The following is a 17,013-nucleotide window of genomic DNA, read 5'->3' as shown; positions in this document are numbered from 1 at the left end:
TTCGAGCCCCGGAATATCAAACCTGAGCGGGTCAAACAGCAGCTTTTAACGATACATGGTGGTCTTTATATCTATATCTTTATATATTTATATCTATGTATCGCAGCAGCTCCACGGGGCGTCCTAGTTTATATGTCTATGGTTTGTAGAGCAACATTTGCTAATAAAGTTTTTTAAATAAAGGCTCCATAACGCGGAAGTGCTGCCGCCATGATTTCCAACGGAGTCCTATGGAAGCGTCGCCTCTGTTTTATCCACTGCTCTGGTTCAGACCAGAGAAACTCCCGTTACATTGAAGATTGAAACATTTTGGAAGAATGGAGAAGGAGAAAGACCAGGACCAGGACCAGGACCAGGACCAGGACCAGGACCAGCAGGACCAGGACCAGGTACGTTTTTGTTTGAAACCTTTAAAGTTTATTTAGTGAGTCTAACAATGTTGCAAGTGTTGAGCCGCAGCCACGTGTTGAACATGGTAAAGGTGTAACTTCAACTCTGAGGTCTAACATCAACTGTAAGACCACATTGTCTTCCAGTTGACCACATGGCCCGAAACAAAGAAACCGAGACAATGACCCATCTGGTTTCAAACAGAGCACCAGCATCACTCATACGTAGTTTTTGAAAACTTAATCTACACTTATTTTTTATGCCATCTTCTTCCTTCAGGATTATTTTGTAACCCAAACCATATTCATCACCAAGAGATAGAGAACTTTTATTTATTTTTTTATTTTATTTTTATTTTGTGCATGTAAAAAACAACAATTAAAGAGAAGATAAGAAAACAAAACAAATAATTTCATACTTTTAACACTTACTATCTTAATTTACATGTGCAAAAAGCAGTAGGAAGTGTTACATATTTAATTCTATACCCCCATTCACTAATCATTTATTAACATGTATTTATAATAACTAACTATACTATAATTATACTCACACACTTACCTATACATACATACACACATTTGAGTATTTCTATATATTTGTACACACATGACAATATAAATATTTATATAAATATACTTATTTACACCATACTATCTCTATATTAACTCCATCTGCGCTATATCTATATATATATATATATATATATATATATATATATAAAATATAATTTATATAACATAATATGTGTGTGCGTGTGTGTGTGTGTGTGTGTGTGTGTGTGTATATGTGTATATATATATATATATATATATATATATATATATATATATATATATATATATATATATATATATATATATAAAGGCGCTAAACCCCTTCCTCTTTGTACCTTGTGAAAATCATGTTTTTATATTTGTTTTAAACTGGTTTAATGCTCACTGGCGTCCGTGCACTCAGTATGCTCTGGCGACTGTTTACCTTTGGAGAATACGCACGTGGGTAACTCTGATTGCATTGGCTGACAGGAATTATCGACCCTTCTTTCAAAAGTTTACAGTCAATAGAAGAGAGAGGCGTTCTCCAAAATAAATCAGACCAAGCTTTCCGGGGAAGAAAGACGGCCGGCTCCCTCCTGACGTTTCAATTCTGCTTCCCAGGTTTCCAGAGGAGAGTTAGGAGGATTCAACTCCGTGAGGCAAAGCTCCAATCTTGTTGCAGCGGTCTCAGGACCTGAGGCCCGTAACACTGACACCAAGGTAAGGTCCAAGAGACACCGGCCATCAGCAGGCCCACAGAGCCAGGGGGGGCAGGTCTAGAGATGGAGGATATCATCACTGTTCTGGTCTCACCAGCGTTAGGTTACCCAGTCAGTTAAACACAGAGTCCAATAAATCCAGTTGAAGCTGGGACTTGTTTTGGAAGCTTTACTGAACCACAGTGTGAAACTGCAACCCAAAATATTACAAAATATATGTATATTAAATATAAGTACAAAAGGTAGGCAACAGGTAAGTATAACATACCTTAATTACACACAGGTAAGTAAATTAGCTACGTTTGCCTGTACTGCATTTAACAGGAAGAACATATCAAATATGTACTAAATACTACTTCTAAACATACAACGTGGCTGTAACTCACAAATAATGCACTCTAAATGTTAATATAAACCTTATAAACACATGTACTTACAGACATTGCATCTTAGTGAGGCATAGAAAAAGATAGAGAAGGGAGAAAAACACAGAAACCTGTTACGTCCGCTCCACTTCCTGTCTAAACTGGAAATGACGTAACCGGAAATGGGGTAAGTATTACGCGATTTTACCATGAACAGCCACAAAGGGCTCCAAACAACAAAATAGAAACCGCTTATCAGTCTACTGAGTCCTTAAAGAGCATATTGCAGGTTGGAGACCTGTGAATCAATGTGTAGGAAAATAATGTAGGAACTGAATTTTCATTGAAATACGCATAAATATGTACTACAGTGACCTCCTGAGTTGTTTTTGTGAGAGTATTTTACTTCTGCATCTGAGAAAGCTGAACCGGAAGTGACGTAGCGCCGGGGTGTGCGGTGAATTCAACAATAGGAAAAATAATGGATCTTAATGTTAGTTGTGACACTGAAGAGGTTGTGAATGTGTATTCACACCAATATGACGGGCCACAGCCTTATAATTACGAACCCGTTAGGGCCCCCACGTTCTTTTGATTGACAGCTGAAACTCGCTTTTTAAAAGGCTGATTTATGGGTCTGCGTTACACCAACGCAGACCCTACGGCGTAGGGTACGCAGCGACGCACCGAACGCTGCGTGCGCCGCGTAACCTACGCCAGAACCATAAATCAGCCTTTATTCACCGCAGCACCCGCCCGTGCGCTCCTGAAAGAAACTCCGAAAATAACTCCTAAAAGATGGGTGAGTACTTGTAATCTGTCTACGTTTGTACTTTCTAAACAGAAAACAAGCTTATTATCTTCTCTTTTTTCTGATTAAATGCATCCGAAATAGCCGGGTATTTTTAAAACCGAATATTTCCCCCCCTTCGTTTATAAAATAATTTGCATCCACATTACATCGTTGTTAAAAAAAAAAAAAAACCTTCCACACATAACCGAAGATCTGCGTTTTCGACCACATTCATAGGCATTCCAAACCTGTAGATAATCTGTTCTTCCAGCCTTCGGGCCTCCGCTGCGCAGCTACACCGGAATCCGCGTCCCCTTCTCTGTAACGAGCCCGAGTCCCCCGGGGTGTCCCACCACAGAGCTGCCGCGTTAAATCCATGCAGCCCTACGCTGTAGGGTACGCCGTAGGGCTGCGCGTCGCCGCGTACCCTACAGCGTAGGCTCTGCGTCGGTGTAACGCAGTAAACGGTGGTCAAGAGCAGAGACCATTTATTTAATAAATAGCTTGGAGAACAGATGGTGGATCATCTGTAGTTCTGTAGTAAACAAAGGTCGTACGTTAGACGTCAGACTCAGAGCAGATTTGTTGTTGTTTTGGAGCATAATGTGACGTTTGAAAACGCAAAACTCCGGTTGTCTCTGTTTACACTCATCTACATAAACAGAGTTTTCAAAAATCTTCACTTTGCCCAGAGTTTATTTAAACATTAGTTTATTTGCGTTTTCATGTGAATGACAGGTCCAAACGTAGGAAAATATCTTTGGTTTAGCAGATACCGGCTACCTGTGTACGGGGTCTGCGCAGTCAGATGGGGCAGAGCTGTGGAGACGTCTCCCTGCTGCTACGTCATATGACGCAGTGTTCGGAAAAAAAAAAAGCGTTTACAGGAGCTTTGCTAAAATCAGCCACTTTTTCCTCTGAATACGTGCCCTTATGTCTTGTAAAACATATTAAATCCTACATTAACTTCTCACATAGTCATTTTCACATAAGGTCAGGTATAATTTTTTGAAAAAACCCTAACCTGCAATATGCTCTTTAACAATCACCACATTTTTTTTAATCAATTTTGATTTATGTCAATTATCAATGTTAACAAACACATTTAAGACGAATTCCTCAGATCTACAGATCAGGAAATAAACTGTCAAATAGAAAATAATAATAGCAATAATTAGAGATGCACGATCAGGATTTCTTTGAAGGCCGATCACTGATCTCGAAAATCAGTATCTGCCGATCCCGATGTTGCCGATCACCGATCACAGCGTGAAATCCATAAATTCGTCAATATTGTTGTCTCATGTACACAACACTGACATTGTATTATTAGGTATAAAAATTAGGAGATGAGAAAGTATCATGAATTGACTGTTTTATTTCAGGCTGAGGCAATATGCAATATTTCACCCGCTAGAGCAGGGGTGTCCAAAGTGTTTTCTAAAGTGAATGAAATCACTGGGTTAAAATTATGTTCTCCTCTTATGTGGCTGGGGGTCTCCATTTCCCCAATATTCGTTTTGATTTGGGTTTTTGGATATGGAGATTTCAATATCTTTCCTTATCACACCAGCTGATTAGATGACGCAGTTGAGCGGCATGAAAAGACTCTTTTAGGTTTGGGAGTGCCATTCCCCCTTTGTCTTTAGACAATTATAAAGTGGTATAGCGTATTATGGGTCATTTGCCTCCCCCCACACATCTTTATGCATTTATCCCATTTGTTAAATTGTTCTTTTGATATCACAACCGTTAAAGATAAGAACACTTATAGCAAACGTGGCATGATGTTCATTTTAACCACATTTATCCTCAATCAATTAATCCCATAGGTTGGATAGGTGATCCAGCTGATAATGTCTTCCCTTATGTTTTTATCAATGTGTTCATATTTGCTTCTATATAATTTAGAAAGGTCTTTTATGCCCAAATATTTAATTTATTTAGTTTCCCAGTTTATCTGCCATTCCCTCAGTTCTTGATTAGGCGAGCAATTAAACATGAGAAGTTAGGTTTTAAGTATATTTACTTTATAGCCCGAATATAAACCAAATCTTTCTAGAATTTGTGTAAGCTGCTTGAATGAACAACTGGGTTTTTTAATAAATCATAATATCATCTGCAAACAAACTTATATGTTTTTGTTAATTTATATCTATACCTTTTATTGAAGGGTCTTGTCTAACCATCTGGGCCAACGGCTTAATGTGCAGAGCAAACAGTGTTGGACTAAGGCAGCAGCCCTGTCTAGTTCCTCTTTCTAAGGTCAATCTTTCTGACAAAGAGCCATTCACTTTCAGCCTAGCTGTGGGTTTGTTATATATAGACCTGGTACACGGAATTGACTTATTATTAAATCCCAATTTTTCCAGAGTTACAGTGGGGAGAACAAGTATTTGATACACTGCCGATTTTGCAGGTTTTCCCACTTGAAAAGCATGTAGAAGTCTGTAATTTTTATCATAGGTACTCTTCAACTGTGAGTGACAGAATCTAAAAAAAAAAATCCAGAAAATCACATTGTATGACTTTTAAGTAATTAATTTGCATTTTATTGCATGACATAAGTATTTGATACATCAGAAAAACAGAACTTAATATTTGGTACAGAAACCTTTTGTTTGCAATTACAGAGATCAGACGTTTCCTGTAGTTCTTGACCAGGTTTGCACACACTGCAGCAGGGATTTTGGCCCACTCCTCCATACAGATCTTCTCCAGATCCTTCAGGTTTCGGGGCTGTCGCTGGGCAATACAGACTTTCAGCTCCCTCCAAAGATTTTCTATTGGGTTCAGGTCTGGAGACTGGCTAGGCCACTCCAGGACCTTGAAATGCTTCTTACGGAGCCACTCCTTAGTGTCCCTGGCTGTGTGTTTCGGGTCGTTGTCATGCTGGAAGACCCAGCCACGACCCATCTTCAATGCTCTTACTGAGGGAAGGAGGTTGTTGGCCAAGATCTCGCGATACGTGGCCCCATCCCTCCTCCCCTCAATACGGTGCAGTCGTCCTGTCCCCTTTGCAGAAATGCATCCCCAAAGAATGATGTTTCCACCTCCATGCTTCACGGTTGGGATGGTGTTCTTGGGGTTGTACTCATCCTTCTTCTTCCTCCAAACACGGCGAATGGAGTTTAGACCAAAAAGCTCTATTTTAGTCTCATCAGACCACATGACCTTCTCCCATTCCTCCTCTGGATCATCCAGATGGTCATTGGCAAACTTCAGACGGGCCTTGACATGCACTGGCTTGAGCAGGGGGACTTTGCGTGCGCTGCAGGATTTTAATCCATGACGGCGTAGTGTGTTACTAATGGTTTTCTTTGAGACTGTGGTCCCAGCTCTCTTCAGGTCATTGACCAGGTCCTGCCGTGTAGTTCTGGGCTGATCCCTCACCTTCCTCATGATCATTGATGCCCCACCAGGTGAGATTTTGCATGGAGCCCCAGACCGAGGGAGATTGACCGTCATCTTGAACTTCTTCCATTTTCTAATAATTGTGCCAACAGTTGTTGCCTTCTCACCAAGCTGCTTGCCTATTGTCCTGTAGCCCATCCCAGCCTTGTGCAGGTCTACAATTTTATCCCTGATGTCCTTACACAGCTCTCTGGTCTTGGCCATTGTGGAGAGGTTGGAGTTTGTTTGATTGAGTGTGTGGACAGGTGTCTTTTATACAGGTAACGAGTTCAAACAGGTGCAGTTAATACAGGTAATGAGTGGAGAACAGGAGGGCTTCTTAAAGAAGAACTAACAGGTCTGTGAGAGCCGGAAGTCTTACTGGTTAACAGGTGATCAAATACTTATGTCATGCAATAAAATGCAAATTAATTATTTAAAAATCATACAATGTGATTTTCTGGATTTTTTTTTTTTAGATTCTGTCACTCACAGTTGAAGAGTACCTATGATAAAAATTACAGACTTCTACATGCTTTGCAAGTGGGAAAACCTGCAAAATCGGCAGTGTATCAAATACTTGTTCTCCCCACTGTAAGTATACAAATACCAAATTAACTATCAAATATTTAATACTGATATCGGTCTATAATTTTGGCAATAGTCCTTATCGTTAAGGGGCTTGGGAAGAAGTGAAATTATTTCTTCAGTCCAGGAGGGAGGGGGGGGGGGTTATTATCACTCATAACCCAATTGAAATTACTGTGGAGTAGTGGTGTTAGTTCTTCACTAAAATTTTTATACCACTCAGAGGGAAATCCATCGCTACCAGGTGCTTTATTTGATTTTAATTTGCCAATTGCTTTCCGATTTTCATTGATTGTTGTCCTTGTTACTTTTTGTGCCTATTGAAGGTAGGTCTGGGGAGTTGAGGAAAGTTTTAATATTTTCCTGGTTCAAATCTGACTATTCAGTTTAGAGTTCTTTGTAATAATCTTTAAAGATATTTTCAATTTCTTTTGGTTTATATTTGGGCTGATTTGTTTTGGGGTCATACATTTTATTGACTGTAATTTCTGCTTGTTGTTTTCCTAAACGTCTCGTCAATAATTGAATTGCTTTGGGACCTGATTCATAATAGTTCTGTTTTAAATATCTTGCTTTCATTTCTATTTCATATTGTAGTTAGGGCTGTGCGATATATATCGAGTATAGTCGATGTATCTCGGCTTGTACTCTGTGCGATGTACAAATTGACTATATCGTGAATATTCGAGTATATATTGTCACGTATTTGCTTTTAGCCGCGGGCAATTAAATTACAGGCTTTTCGCACGCTCTCGTCTCTCCTTCTCAGAGACATAAAACAAGCGCACCTAGTTACATACGTCAGTTACAAACTGTCGTGCGTGCATCGTTATACGAACAGCAGCTGGTATCGGTGCTAGGGTTGCCACCTTTCAGAAATAGAAATAAGCCCTGATTTCAGCAGCGCAGGAGCCAAGAAAAAGCCCCAAAACTTCTAAACTTTATATAAAATTTTATTTTATATGAAAAAAACAAAATGCTTTGATTTAAAGTTTAAAGTGCTTTAATAGCATTTAACTTTCATGACTGTAGAGACAGACAACCATACTAGCAACTGAAATATCCTCCTATTAGGGGTGAAACTGTTCACAAAATCCACGGTTCGGTTCACATCACGGTTTTGTGGTCACGGTTTTCGGTTCGGTTTAGTTTCCTTTGTTTAAAATCAACACAAAAACAATGTCAACATATTTCAACTCTGAAATTTCTAATTGAAAGATGAGTTTTCTTCAGTCTTAAAAATAAAAGTACAGTGTTTGAAATACAAAGAAATAATGCTGGATTTCTTATAAAAACGTATCACCGCGCCATCTAAAATAACAAAATAAATAATTTTTCCACTTGAAATTAAAGTGTCACTGTGCCATCTAAAATAAAATAATCAGTTTGCCACTTGAAATTTAAGTGCAGCATACACCAAAACTAACACATACACTGCACTATTCAACACTGCTTTGCTCATATTTTCATGTTCTTTTGCAAGAAGATCAATTTGTCCACATTCTCTGCTAAGAGACGAGATCTACTTGCAGTGACAATGTCCCCTGCAGTGGAAAAAATTCGCTCACTTGGTACAGATGTACCTGGGACTGCAAGGTAACGTCGTGCTAACTTAGCAATGTGAGGATACTTATGTTCGTTGCTTTTCCACCAAGCAAGTGGATCTGCATCCACAGGAATGCAGCCTGTGACCCTGTATGCTGTGATTTCCTCCTTAATGATGTGGGACAAAGGCTTGGTGGCTCTCTCCTCTGTTGTAAAGAGCTCTCCAAAGAGCTCTGCCATAGCAGATTTTTTAAGGGGAGGAGATGACATCCCTGATGCCTCTGGCTCTCCAGCTGAGGATGAACTGGCCATCTGGGCTTCTCTGGGTTGACCCTGCATAATAAAATGACAAATAGCAAAGTTGTTTTAAAAATATTGATAACAATACTTTCATAGCAGCAAAGACACAAAAATCATTCTCTTCATTGTTTCTCATCATTGTTTAGTTTAAAAAAATAGAGAAATTGTTATGATGATAAAATAGGTAAAAATTAGTATAAATTCAGTTATAATTACAAAATAAAATAAAAAAAAATACCTTCAATTTCCATGATCTCTCTGGTGACATCACGGTAGATCTTCTGAACAGAGGCTTCTTCCAAGTATGGCAGGGACTGGAATCTTGGATCCAGTGCTGTGGCTCTGTGCAGATAGTCCTGAAGTTCAGGGTTCCCATATCTGCCCTCCAGGTCTTTAGTGATGGCTGCCTTAACATCTTTGGAGGTGGAGCTGTCCTCTTCACTTGGTGTCATGGATTTCAGTATCATCTTCTGCAGAGGGATGATCATGGACACTGAGGGAGATGTTTCTGTGCTCATCAGTGTCGTCACAGTCTTTAGAGGTTTGAGAATCTTTATCAGATCCTCTGCCAGTTTTGCCTCACTGTCAGTCAAAACGGCAATGTCCTTGACATTCTTCTTCATATCCTTGTCCATCAGAGCAGAATAGATGGCAGCCTGCTGTTCTACATAACGCTCTAACATGTCATATGTTGTGTTCCAGCGTGTTGTGACATCATGAATTAATTTGTGAGCTGGTAATTCCAGCATCGCCTGTTTGAGTTTGAGGGCATGGCTGGCTGTTGTACTCTTATGGAAAAATGCTACCACCTTCCTAACTCTACCCAGGAGTCGGGATACCTGATTTACTGATACTGCATTCTTGGCTGCAAGATTAACAGTATGTGCAAAGCAGCCAATTTGTGGCCCCAGTCCAGCTGTTACATTGACTGCATTCACCATATTTTTTGCATTGTCTGTAGTAACAGGGATTGTGCTGCTGCCCCTTTCCAACTTCCATTCTGTCAGTGCTTCTGTCAGTGCTTCAGAGAGATGCTGGCTTATATGGCTGTCATATAGGGGGCGGGTCTGTAAAACGGAACTTTTTAGCTCCCACTCTGAGGTAATGTGATGGACAGTTACAGTCAGGAAACTTTCAGTAGCCCTGGAGGTCCATCCATCGGTAGTAAGGGCTACACACGCTGCTTCAGACAACTCTTTAACAATTCCTCTTCGTGTCTCTTCATAAAGTGCGGGTATTACCGTGTTGCTGAAGTATTTTCGGGAGGGGACGTTGTATCGTGGCTCAAGCGCTTTTAACATGCGCTGAAATCCCCCACCCTCCACCACGGCATAAGGCTGCATATCTTTAGCTATAAAACACCCCACTGCTTCGGTTATAGCTTTTGCCTTGTCGGACTTTTCATTTAAAGGTAGTTTAAAAGCTGCAGGGAGTACAAGTTGTTCTGTACCTCTCCTCTTTGTGCTGTCCAGTGACAGAGTGGGGTGATGTCTCTTCATGTGAGTCAACATGTTGGACGTGTTGCCGGCAGCGTAAATAACGCGGGTCGAACAATGCTTGCACACGGTGGTACTTTTGTCCACAACTTTCTTGCCGGCCTCGTATGTCACCCCAAACCCAAAGTGCCTCCACACTGCAGAGCGATATTGTGCTGCCGGTGCGTCTTCTATTTATGTTTTAACGCCGCCACTAGCCATCTCCACAACTCAGCTGCTAAACTTCTTCTTCGTGTGATTATTGCCGGCTGAGACAAGCAACCGCTACAACTGCATTCCGCCACCCGCAGGTGTGTCCCTGCTACTACACTCCATTACTTCCATTATGAAAAACTGATAAAGTTTCGCATGCATATGAACCGAACGGCACGCACCGAACCGAAGCAGTTGTACCGAACGGTTCGGATTATTTTCCCTAATATAGACACATACACAGGCAGTTTACAATGATAAGTTAAATTACAGTGCTCCACCAGTGGGGATGACCTGAATGAAAGTGGAAAAATAGAGGGACTTACCGTATTTTTGCGACCATATGGCGCACTGTGTGGAAAGGCGCACCCTCAGTTTTGTGTGTCATTTTTGGTTTTAAAACACACATACGGCGCACCGACCCAAAAGGCGCCGTCTAAGGAGACGGAGCTGCAGACACGCGCGCTGCAAAACACACACGCGCTAAAAATACAGCGGAAGCAAAACTTAGTTTGATATTTTGTTTCACTTTTCACATCAATCAAACCCTTCAAAGGTTCATATTCTGTTTCTGCATTAAAGAATTTAAAAAAAACCACCGGGTTGCTGCACATAAACCTGTCTCAGCCACTGATCATCTCCTCATCCATCCAGCCCTTTTCATTTCACTCTGGCTGGAAAAGTCTCTTTAGGGAACGCTTTTCTTTTAAAAATCCCGACCGTGGCGGTCCCGGGTCCCGCTCCCCGTCTGCTCCCTCGCGCTGGACCGGGTCCGCTCCCCGTCTGCTCCCCCGCGCTGGACCGGGACCCGGGACCCGGGTCCCGGGTCCCGGGTCCCGCTCCGCCCCCCCCCGCGCTGGTCCCGCGGCGGTCCCGGGTCCCGGGTCCCCCGCGCTGGACCCGCTCACACACGCGCTGTCGGGGATCCGGTACCGGGTTGTAGCCTATCCGACAGGAGCTCCGTTAATTCAGCTGCGCCTGTCCGAATTTCCAGACCTGTCTCGGCTTCTTGATCATCATCCCTTCATCCAGCCCCCTCTTTCATTCACCCTTATAATGACTCCGGCTGGAAATGTCTTATGCAAAGTTTTTCTTTTAAAAATCACCACAGTTTCTGTCCATCAGCTGCGCCAGGCCAGCGCCACATAAACCAGTAAGTGTGTGTCGCGTCGCGAACACACACGCGCATGTCGGGATCCGGTACCGGGTTTGTAACCGACAGATTTGGCTGCAAATTTCGGAGGGTGAAGCTGATCTGACCTGAGACAGACCCCAGAAATCCCTTCTCGTAAAGCGGCCAGGAACCAGGTGATCGGACCGCTTGGGGAACCAGGAAGTCGGCTGCAGCAGCGCGCTGCTCCAGCCGCTGCTTTAACCGGGGAAAGTCACCGGTTCCGACCGGCCAGGACTGCAGGAGCCCACATGGACTTGTAGCAGGGGCTCCCGGGGAAAGAGCACTGGATCTGCAGCGGGGATGCGGCGATCGGACCCCGCAAACCCACGGCAGGTGCTTCCTCGGTTCCCGACATGCAAAACACACGCGCTGCAGAACACACACACACAAGTGTGCTTATTTAAATAGAGCGGAGCAAAACTTAGTTTGATTGTATTTTATTTCACTTTACACATCAAGCAAATCCTTAAAAGTTTTCATCATCTGTTTCGCATTAAACAGCTCAGTGGAGTCTCATTCACGTCGCAACTCACGGGGGCTTCACCCGCCCCCTTCTCCCTTTACCGTTCTCATGGTGGCCGGCCTTTCATTACCGTAATTCAGGTAATAGACACGGCGCACCGTTTCAAAAGGCGCCCGGCACATTTAAAAAAAAAAAAAAAAAAAAAATGTGCGCCTTATGGTCGCGAAAATACGGTACTCAGATTGTTACGCATCACATAGTCCAGCTCAGGTGGTAGAGCGGGTCGTCCAATGATCGGAAGGTTGGCGGTTCAAATCCTGCTCTGTCCCAGTTGCTGTCGTAGTGTCCTTAGGCAAGACACCTTACCCACCTTGCCCCAGGTGTGTTTGAGACCGCAGCAGAGCAGTTGGCTGTCATCCTGCTCTATGTCGCGATGGGGACAATCTATAGCAGCCAGTTACAAGCTTGGAACATACACGCGCATGTCGTCAAGAGATTCATTTACCGAAATATCTGGAGTAAAGTTGGTGTCGACCCATCAGCACCATGACTGCTGTGTTTGCCCTGCATCTTCAGGCGAGCACAGACATAAATGTTACACAGTTGTTTCCACTTGCTTGTATATTTTCATATCTGTACCAAGGACTGCCAATTTGCCGCCCGCTAATTTGACACGGATGTTTGTCACTGTGCAGTGGCAATGTCGATCATAAATATGAGGATGACAGCTCCTGCTCAGCCAGCCTCTCTCAAAAGAATTCAACAATTTCCCGACTTCCACGTCAAGTCACTCATGTTCAACTGGTCCTCTGAGCTGGACCAGCACCACTCGTGGGCGAACCGAGGACTGCAGGTTGCAGAGGCGTTCAGTGTTTTTTGGACAATGCAGATGTGTAAAACGAATCCAGGATACGCGTGTCGGCCATGCAAGTACATTCGCCCCCCTTAAGTCTCATCTGAAGGTCTCATACTGTTAAGGACCAGTCATAACAGAATATGTTTAACATCATTCCTCATAAGATAAACTTAATTGTTTCACAGCAAAGAACACGAAATGCAGCACTTCATTTGAACTGAAACGGCCAAAATAATCTAAGTCATCTTCTCTGTTTTTTCAGAATCATAAAGTCAAAGGAAGACTCAAAAGATACTGCTGTGACCAGTGCAAGGAAGTCTTTATTACTTCATCAAACCTGAAGATCCATAAGAAAACTCACACTGGAGATAAACCGTACAGCTGTGATAAGTGTGGGGCGGCTTTTGCCCGGCAAGGTGATTTGACGACTCACCAACGTATTCACTCTGGAGACAAGCCTTACAGCTGTGATCAGTGTGGAGCGGCTTTTACCCACAAAGGTACTCTAACGAGTCACCGACGTATTCACACTGGAGACAAGCCTTACAGCTGTGATCAGTGTGGGGCGGCTTTTGCCCGGCAAAGTCAACTAACGAGACACCAACGTATTCACTCTGGAGAGAAGCCTTACAGGTGTGATCCGTGTGGAGTTGCTTTTGCCCAGCAAGGTGCTCTAGCGAGACATCTACGTATTCACACTGGAGACAAGCCTTACAGGTGTGATCAGTGTGGAAAGGCTTTTGCCCTGCAAGGTGTGCTAACGACACATCAACGTATTCACACTGGGGAAAAGCCTTACAGATGCGATCAGTGTGGAGCGGCTTTTGCCCGGCAAGTTCATTTGAAGACTCACCAACATATTCACACTGGGGAAAAGCCTTACAGGTGTGATCAGTGTGGGGCAGCTTTTGCCCGGCAAGATCATTTGACGAGACATCAACGTATTCACACTGGGGAAAAGCCTTACAGATGCGATCAGTGTGGAGCGGCTTTTTCCCAGCAAAGTGGTCTAATTAGTCACCAACATATTCACACTGGAGACAAGCCTTACAGATGCGATCAGTGTGGAGTGGCTTTTGCCCGGAAAGGTGATTTGACAACTCACAAACGTATTCACACTGGGGAAAAGCCTTACAGATGCGATCAGTGTGGAGCGGCTTTTGCCGACCAAGGTGCTCTAACGAGACATCAACGTATTCACACTGGGGAAAAGCCTTACAGATGCGATCAGTGTGGAGCGGCTTTTGCCGACCAAGGTGCTCTAATGAGACATCGACGTATTCACACTGGAGACAAGCCGTACAGATGCGATCAGTGTGGAGCGGCTTTTGCCGACCAAGGTGCTCTAACGAGACATCAACGTATTCACACTGGAGACAAGCCTTACAGGTGTGATCAGTGTGAGGCGGCTTTTGCCCGGCAAGATGCTCTAACGAGTCACCAACGTATTCACACTGGAGACAAGCCTTACAGATGTGATCAGTGTGAGGCGGCTTTTGCCCGGCAAGATCAATTTACGAAACATCAACGTATTCACATTGGAGACAAGTCTTACAGATGCGATTATTGTGGAAAGGCTTTTGCCGAGCAAGGTAATTTGACGAGTCACCAACGTATTCACACTGGAGACAAGTCTTACAGATGCGATCATTGTGGAAAGGCTTTTGCCCAGCAAAGTACTCTAACGAGTCATCAACGTGTTCACACTGGAGACAAGCCCTACAAATGCGATCAGTGTGGAGCGGCTTTTGCCCTGCAAGGTCATTTGACGAGACATAAACGGATTCACACTGAATAAAAAGTGTACATTTGTGATCAGTGCTAAAATCATTTATTTCGAGAGTTCAGTTAAAAGGCACCAATTTAGTTTAGTTAATTTAGTTTGAAAGAAATAATTCTGGTGGTTCGATTGTGGGAAGGATTTTGAATATTTTTTTAAAAAAGCAGCATATTCTTACAGCTGTAGGAGCTGTTCAGTTATAACCAGATTTGGAAAATTAAGTACAAGAATTCAATTCAAAAGTCTTTATTTTGAATATGATGGTGGTGTAAGTAACAGACATGCTCGAACATACTTGAACAATGAATGCAAGAGACTTTTTTTTTTGAAGCAGCAGCTTGTTATTGGATGTTGAGAGGCGGAATATGTTTGGTGTCCTGGAATGCCCTTAATTCAACTTTTCATATTAATTATGCTCATGTATCATGCTTGTTTATTAATTATGCTCATGTATTATGCTTGTTTTTGAATTAGGACATTTCCAGGCCAAGAGGTGGAATGATGGAAGAAAAAACAAGTTTTGTGTCCTGAAATGTCCTTAGTTCTCAAAACTGTCATATCAGCTATGCACCTGTTGTTTAATGTAACTGTGAGAGAGGCGCTTGTTCACACGGGAAGCTCAGTCCCGTGTGAACCAAGGCTTAGCGTGAGAGCTTGCGGGCGGGGGTTGAAGGGGCCCTTTCGCTCCCCCTCCGCGAGCTGTCATATAAAGACGGAGAAAGACGGAAGTCGGGTCAGAGTCAGCTGCGGGTCTAGTGCACGGACGCCGAGCGGGTTGATGGCTGCTCTGCCCCTGGACTGTTCCGGCTCTCCAGTCCTTTGTGTGTCGAGGTAAGAGTTATCAAGCCTAGCCCCTGTGTAATTGTTTGTTGCTCTGCCATTTGCGGGGGATAACCTGACACAGTTATCCTAGCAAAGGGCAGTTGTGTGTGAGTCTTCTTTTTTTTGCTTGCTTTTCTGGCTGGTAATAAATGTATTCATATCTTATAGCAAAAGCGAGCGTGTGTCTGATTCATTTTTGCACAGCCGACCGCTCTCGAATTCTAAGTGAGATTTCTCCCAAAACAGATGTCAAAAATCTTAATGTATTGAGAAGTTACACAAATTAATATTAACAATTTTACACAGTGTAAACATATTGTGGTATACATGAGTATACATTTGCGGATCCCTGGGTGATTATTGCCATTTGCAGTTACATGTCCCTCTATATAAACACTATTTACCCTGTATACCCTGTATTCATCTATACATAAAAGCATACATTATTTACCGTGTACAATCTTATTCATTACGGGCATTCTCACACAAATATTTCTAGATGCATTAAAGCATATATATATATATATATATATATATATATATATATATATATAAAATACACAGATACACACATTTCCACATACATATACACCCACAAGTCCAATCCACCCCACCATCCCCTCACCCAGCGCAGAATGAGGAATTCAGCCGTCCCGATCGGCCAGCACAATACAAATGATGAGAAAAGATATGAGAAATATTTGTTGGGCCACAGTCCGATATGAACTATGGATTGTGTGATTGTATGAACAGTTGAGGCCTTGGGTCACCTTTTGAGGCCCAGTTCTGGGACCTCAGGCTGAGACCAGCCTCGAGTTTATGATACCTGACCGCATGGTTTGGAACAAAGGAAACCCCATGGACGCAAAGCTCAACCAGGATTTGCATCTAAGGCCCTGCAGTGATAAGGAACAGCCCCTGATTGGACACAGACCCCAAGCCAGAGGGGGGGCCTTGACTTCCTGGACCAGCTATAAAAGGAAAAGCTCTCTTCTCCTCGCTCTCTTCCCCTCTGCTCTGTCCGTTTCGCAGCGAGTGGCCCGCAAGTTTTCTGAGCCCAAAGAGGAGCCGAACCAGGGACCCTGCAGGCCTCGACGTGAACGCCTTTGGACCGACCTGGAGCTGAAGGAGGCCCAGCTGCTGTGCCCATGTATTCCCCTCATCCACACTCTCTCTCTCTGGTCCAGATGAGGACCAGAGAGAGAGCCGCTCTTTATCAGGATCCCCTGCTGAGCGTAACTACTCTTTGTTTCATCAAGAAACACTGACCGGCCGGATCAAACCACTTTCTCTTCATTTACAAAGATTCACGTAAGAGGCTGTTCTGTGTCTGGGCAGAGAAACTTAGTAACACATTTTAAAAGTTAGTTTTACGTTGTGAGCCGGACTGGTGATCCCGTCACAACTGTGCTCATTAGTTGAGTGTGTTTGTTTATCCTATTGTTTTCTCCCCTAATTCTGCTCCTACTACCTCCCCCACCCCCCTTCAGGTAATCTGAAGTTTTGTGTACATGTTTAGTTAGTTAGTTGTTTTTGGGTAGTTTAGCCATCACAATTTATCCGAAGTGTTATTTTACCATCTTCTCGACACTTGTGTA

At 43.0% G+C, this 17,013-nt stretch overlaps 1 protein-coding gene across 1 annotated transcript; it reads left to right on the top strand.

Annotated features, from left to right (window-relative positions):
• Positions 1–243: 243 nt before the first annotated feature.
• LOC133460764 (zinc finger protein 665-like) lies at positions 244–15,523 on the top strand. The gene is made up of 3 exons (XM_061741531.1): positions 244–389; positions 1,551–1,649; positions 13,076–15,523. Exons 1-3 carry the CDS (start codon positions 318–320, stop codon positions 14,609–14,611), a joined length of 1,707 nt encoding a protein of 568 aa, XP_061597515.1. The 5' UTR covers positions 244–317; the 3' UTR covers positions 14,612–15,523.
• The last annotated feature ends 1,490 nt before the right edge of the window (positions 15,524–17,013 follow it).

The sequence above is a fragment of the Cololabis saira genome, chromosome 15 (genome assembly GCF_033807715.1).
Source record: "Cololabis saira isolate AMF1-May2022 chromosome 15, fColSai1.1, whole genome shotgun sequence".
Taxonomy (NCBI): Eukaryota; Metazoa; Chordata; class Actinopteri; order Beloniformes; family Belonidae; genus Cololabis; species Cololabis saira.
The sequence above is the reverse complement of the archived record's forward strand: the minus strand, read 5'-3'. Positions and strand labels throughout refer to the sequence as shown.

What these genes read in the sequence shown, in the direction of transcription:
- LOC133460764 (XM_061741531.1), top strand. Translation starts at nt 318, where the DNA reads ATGGAGAAGGAGAAAGACCAGGACCAGGACCAGGACCAGGACCAGGAC. An exon ending in ACCAGCAGGACCAGGACCAG is followed by an intron (nt 390 to 1,550) that starts GTACGTTTTTGT and finishes TCTGCTTCCCAG; the next exon opens with GTTTCCAGAGGAGAGTTAGG. An exon ending in CCCGTAACACTGACACCAAG is followed by an intron (nt 1,650 to 13,075) that starts GTAAGGTCCAAG and finishes CTGTTTTTTCAG; the next exon opens with AATCATAAAGTCAAAGGAAG.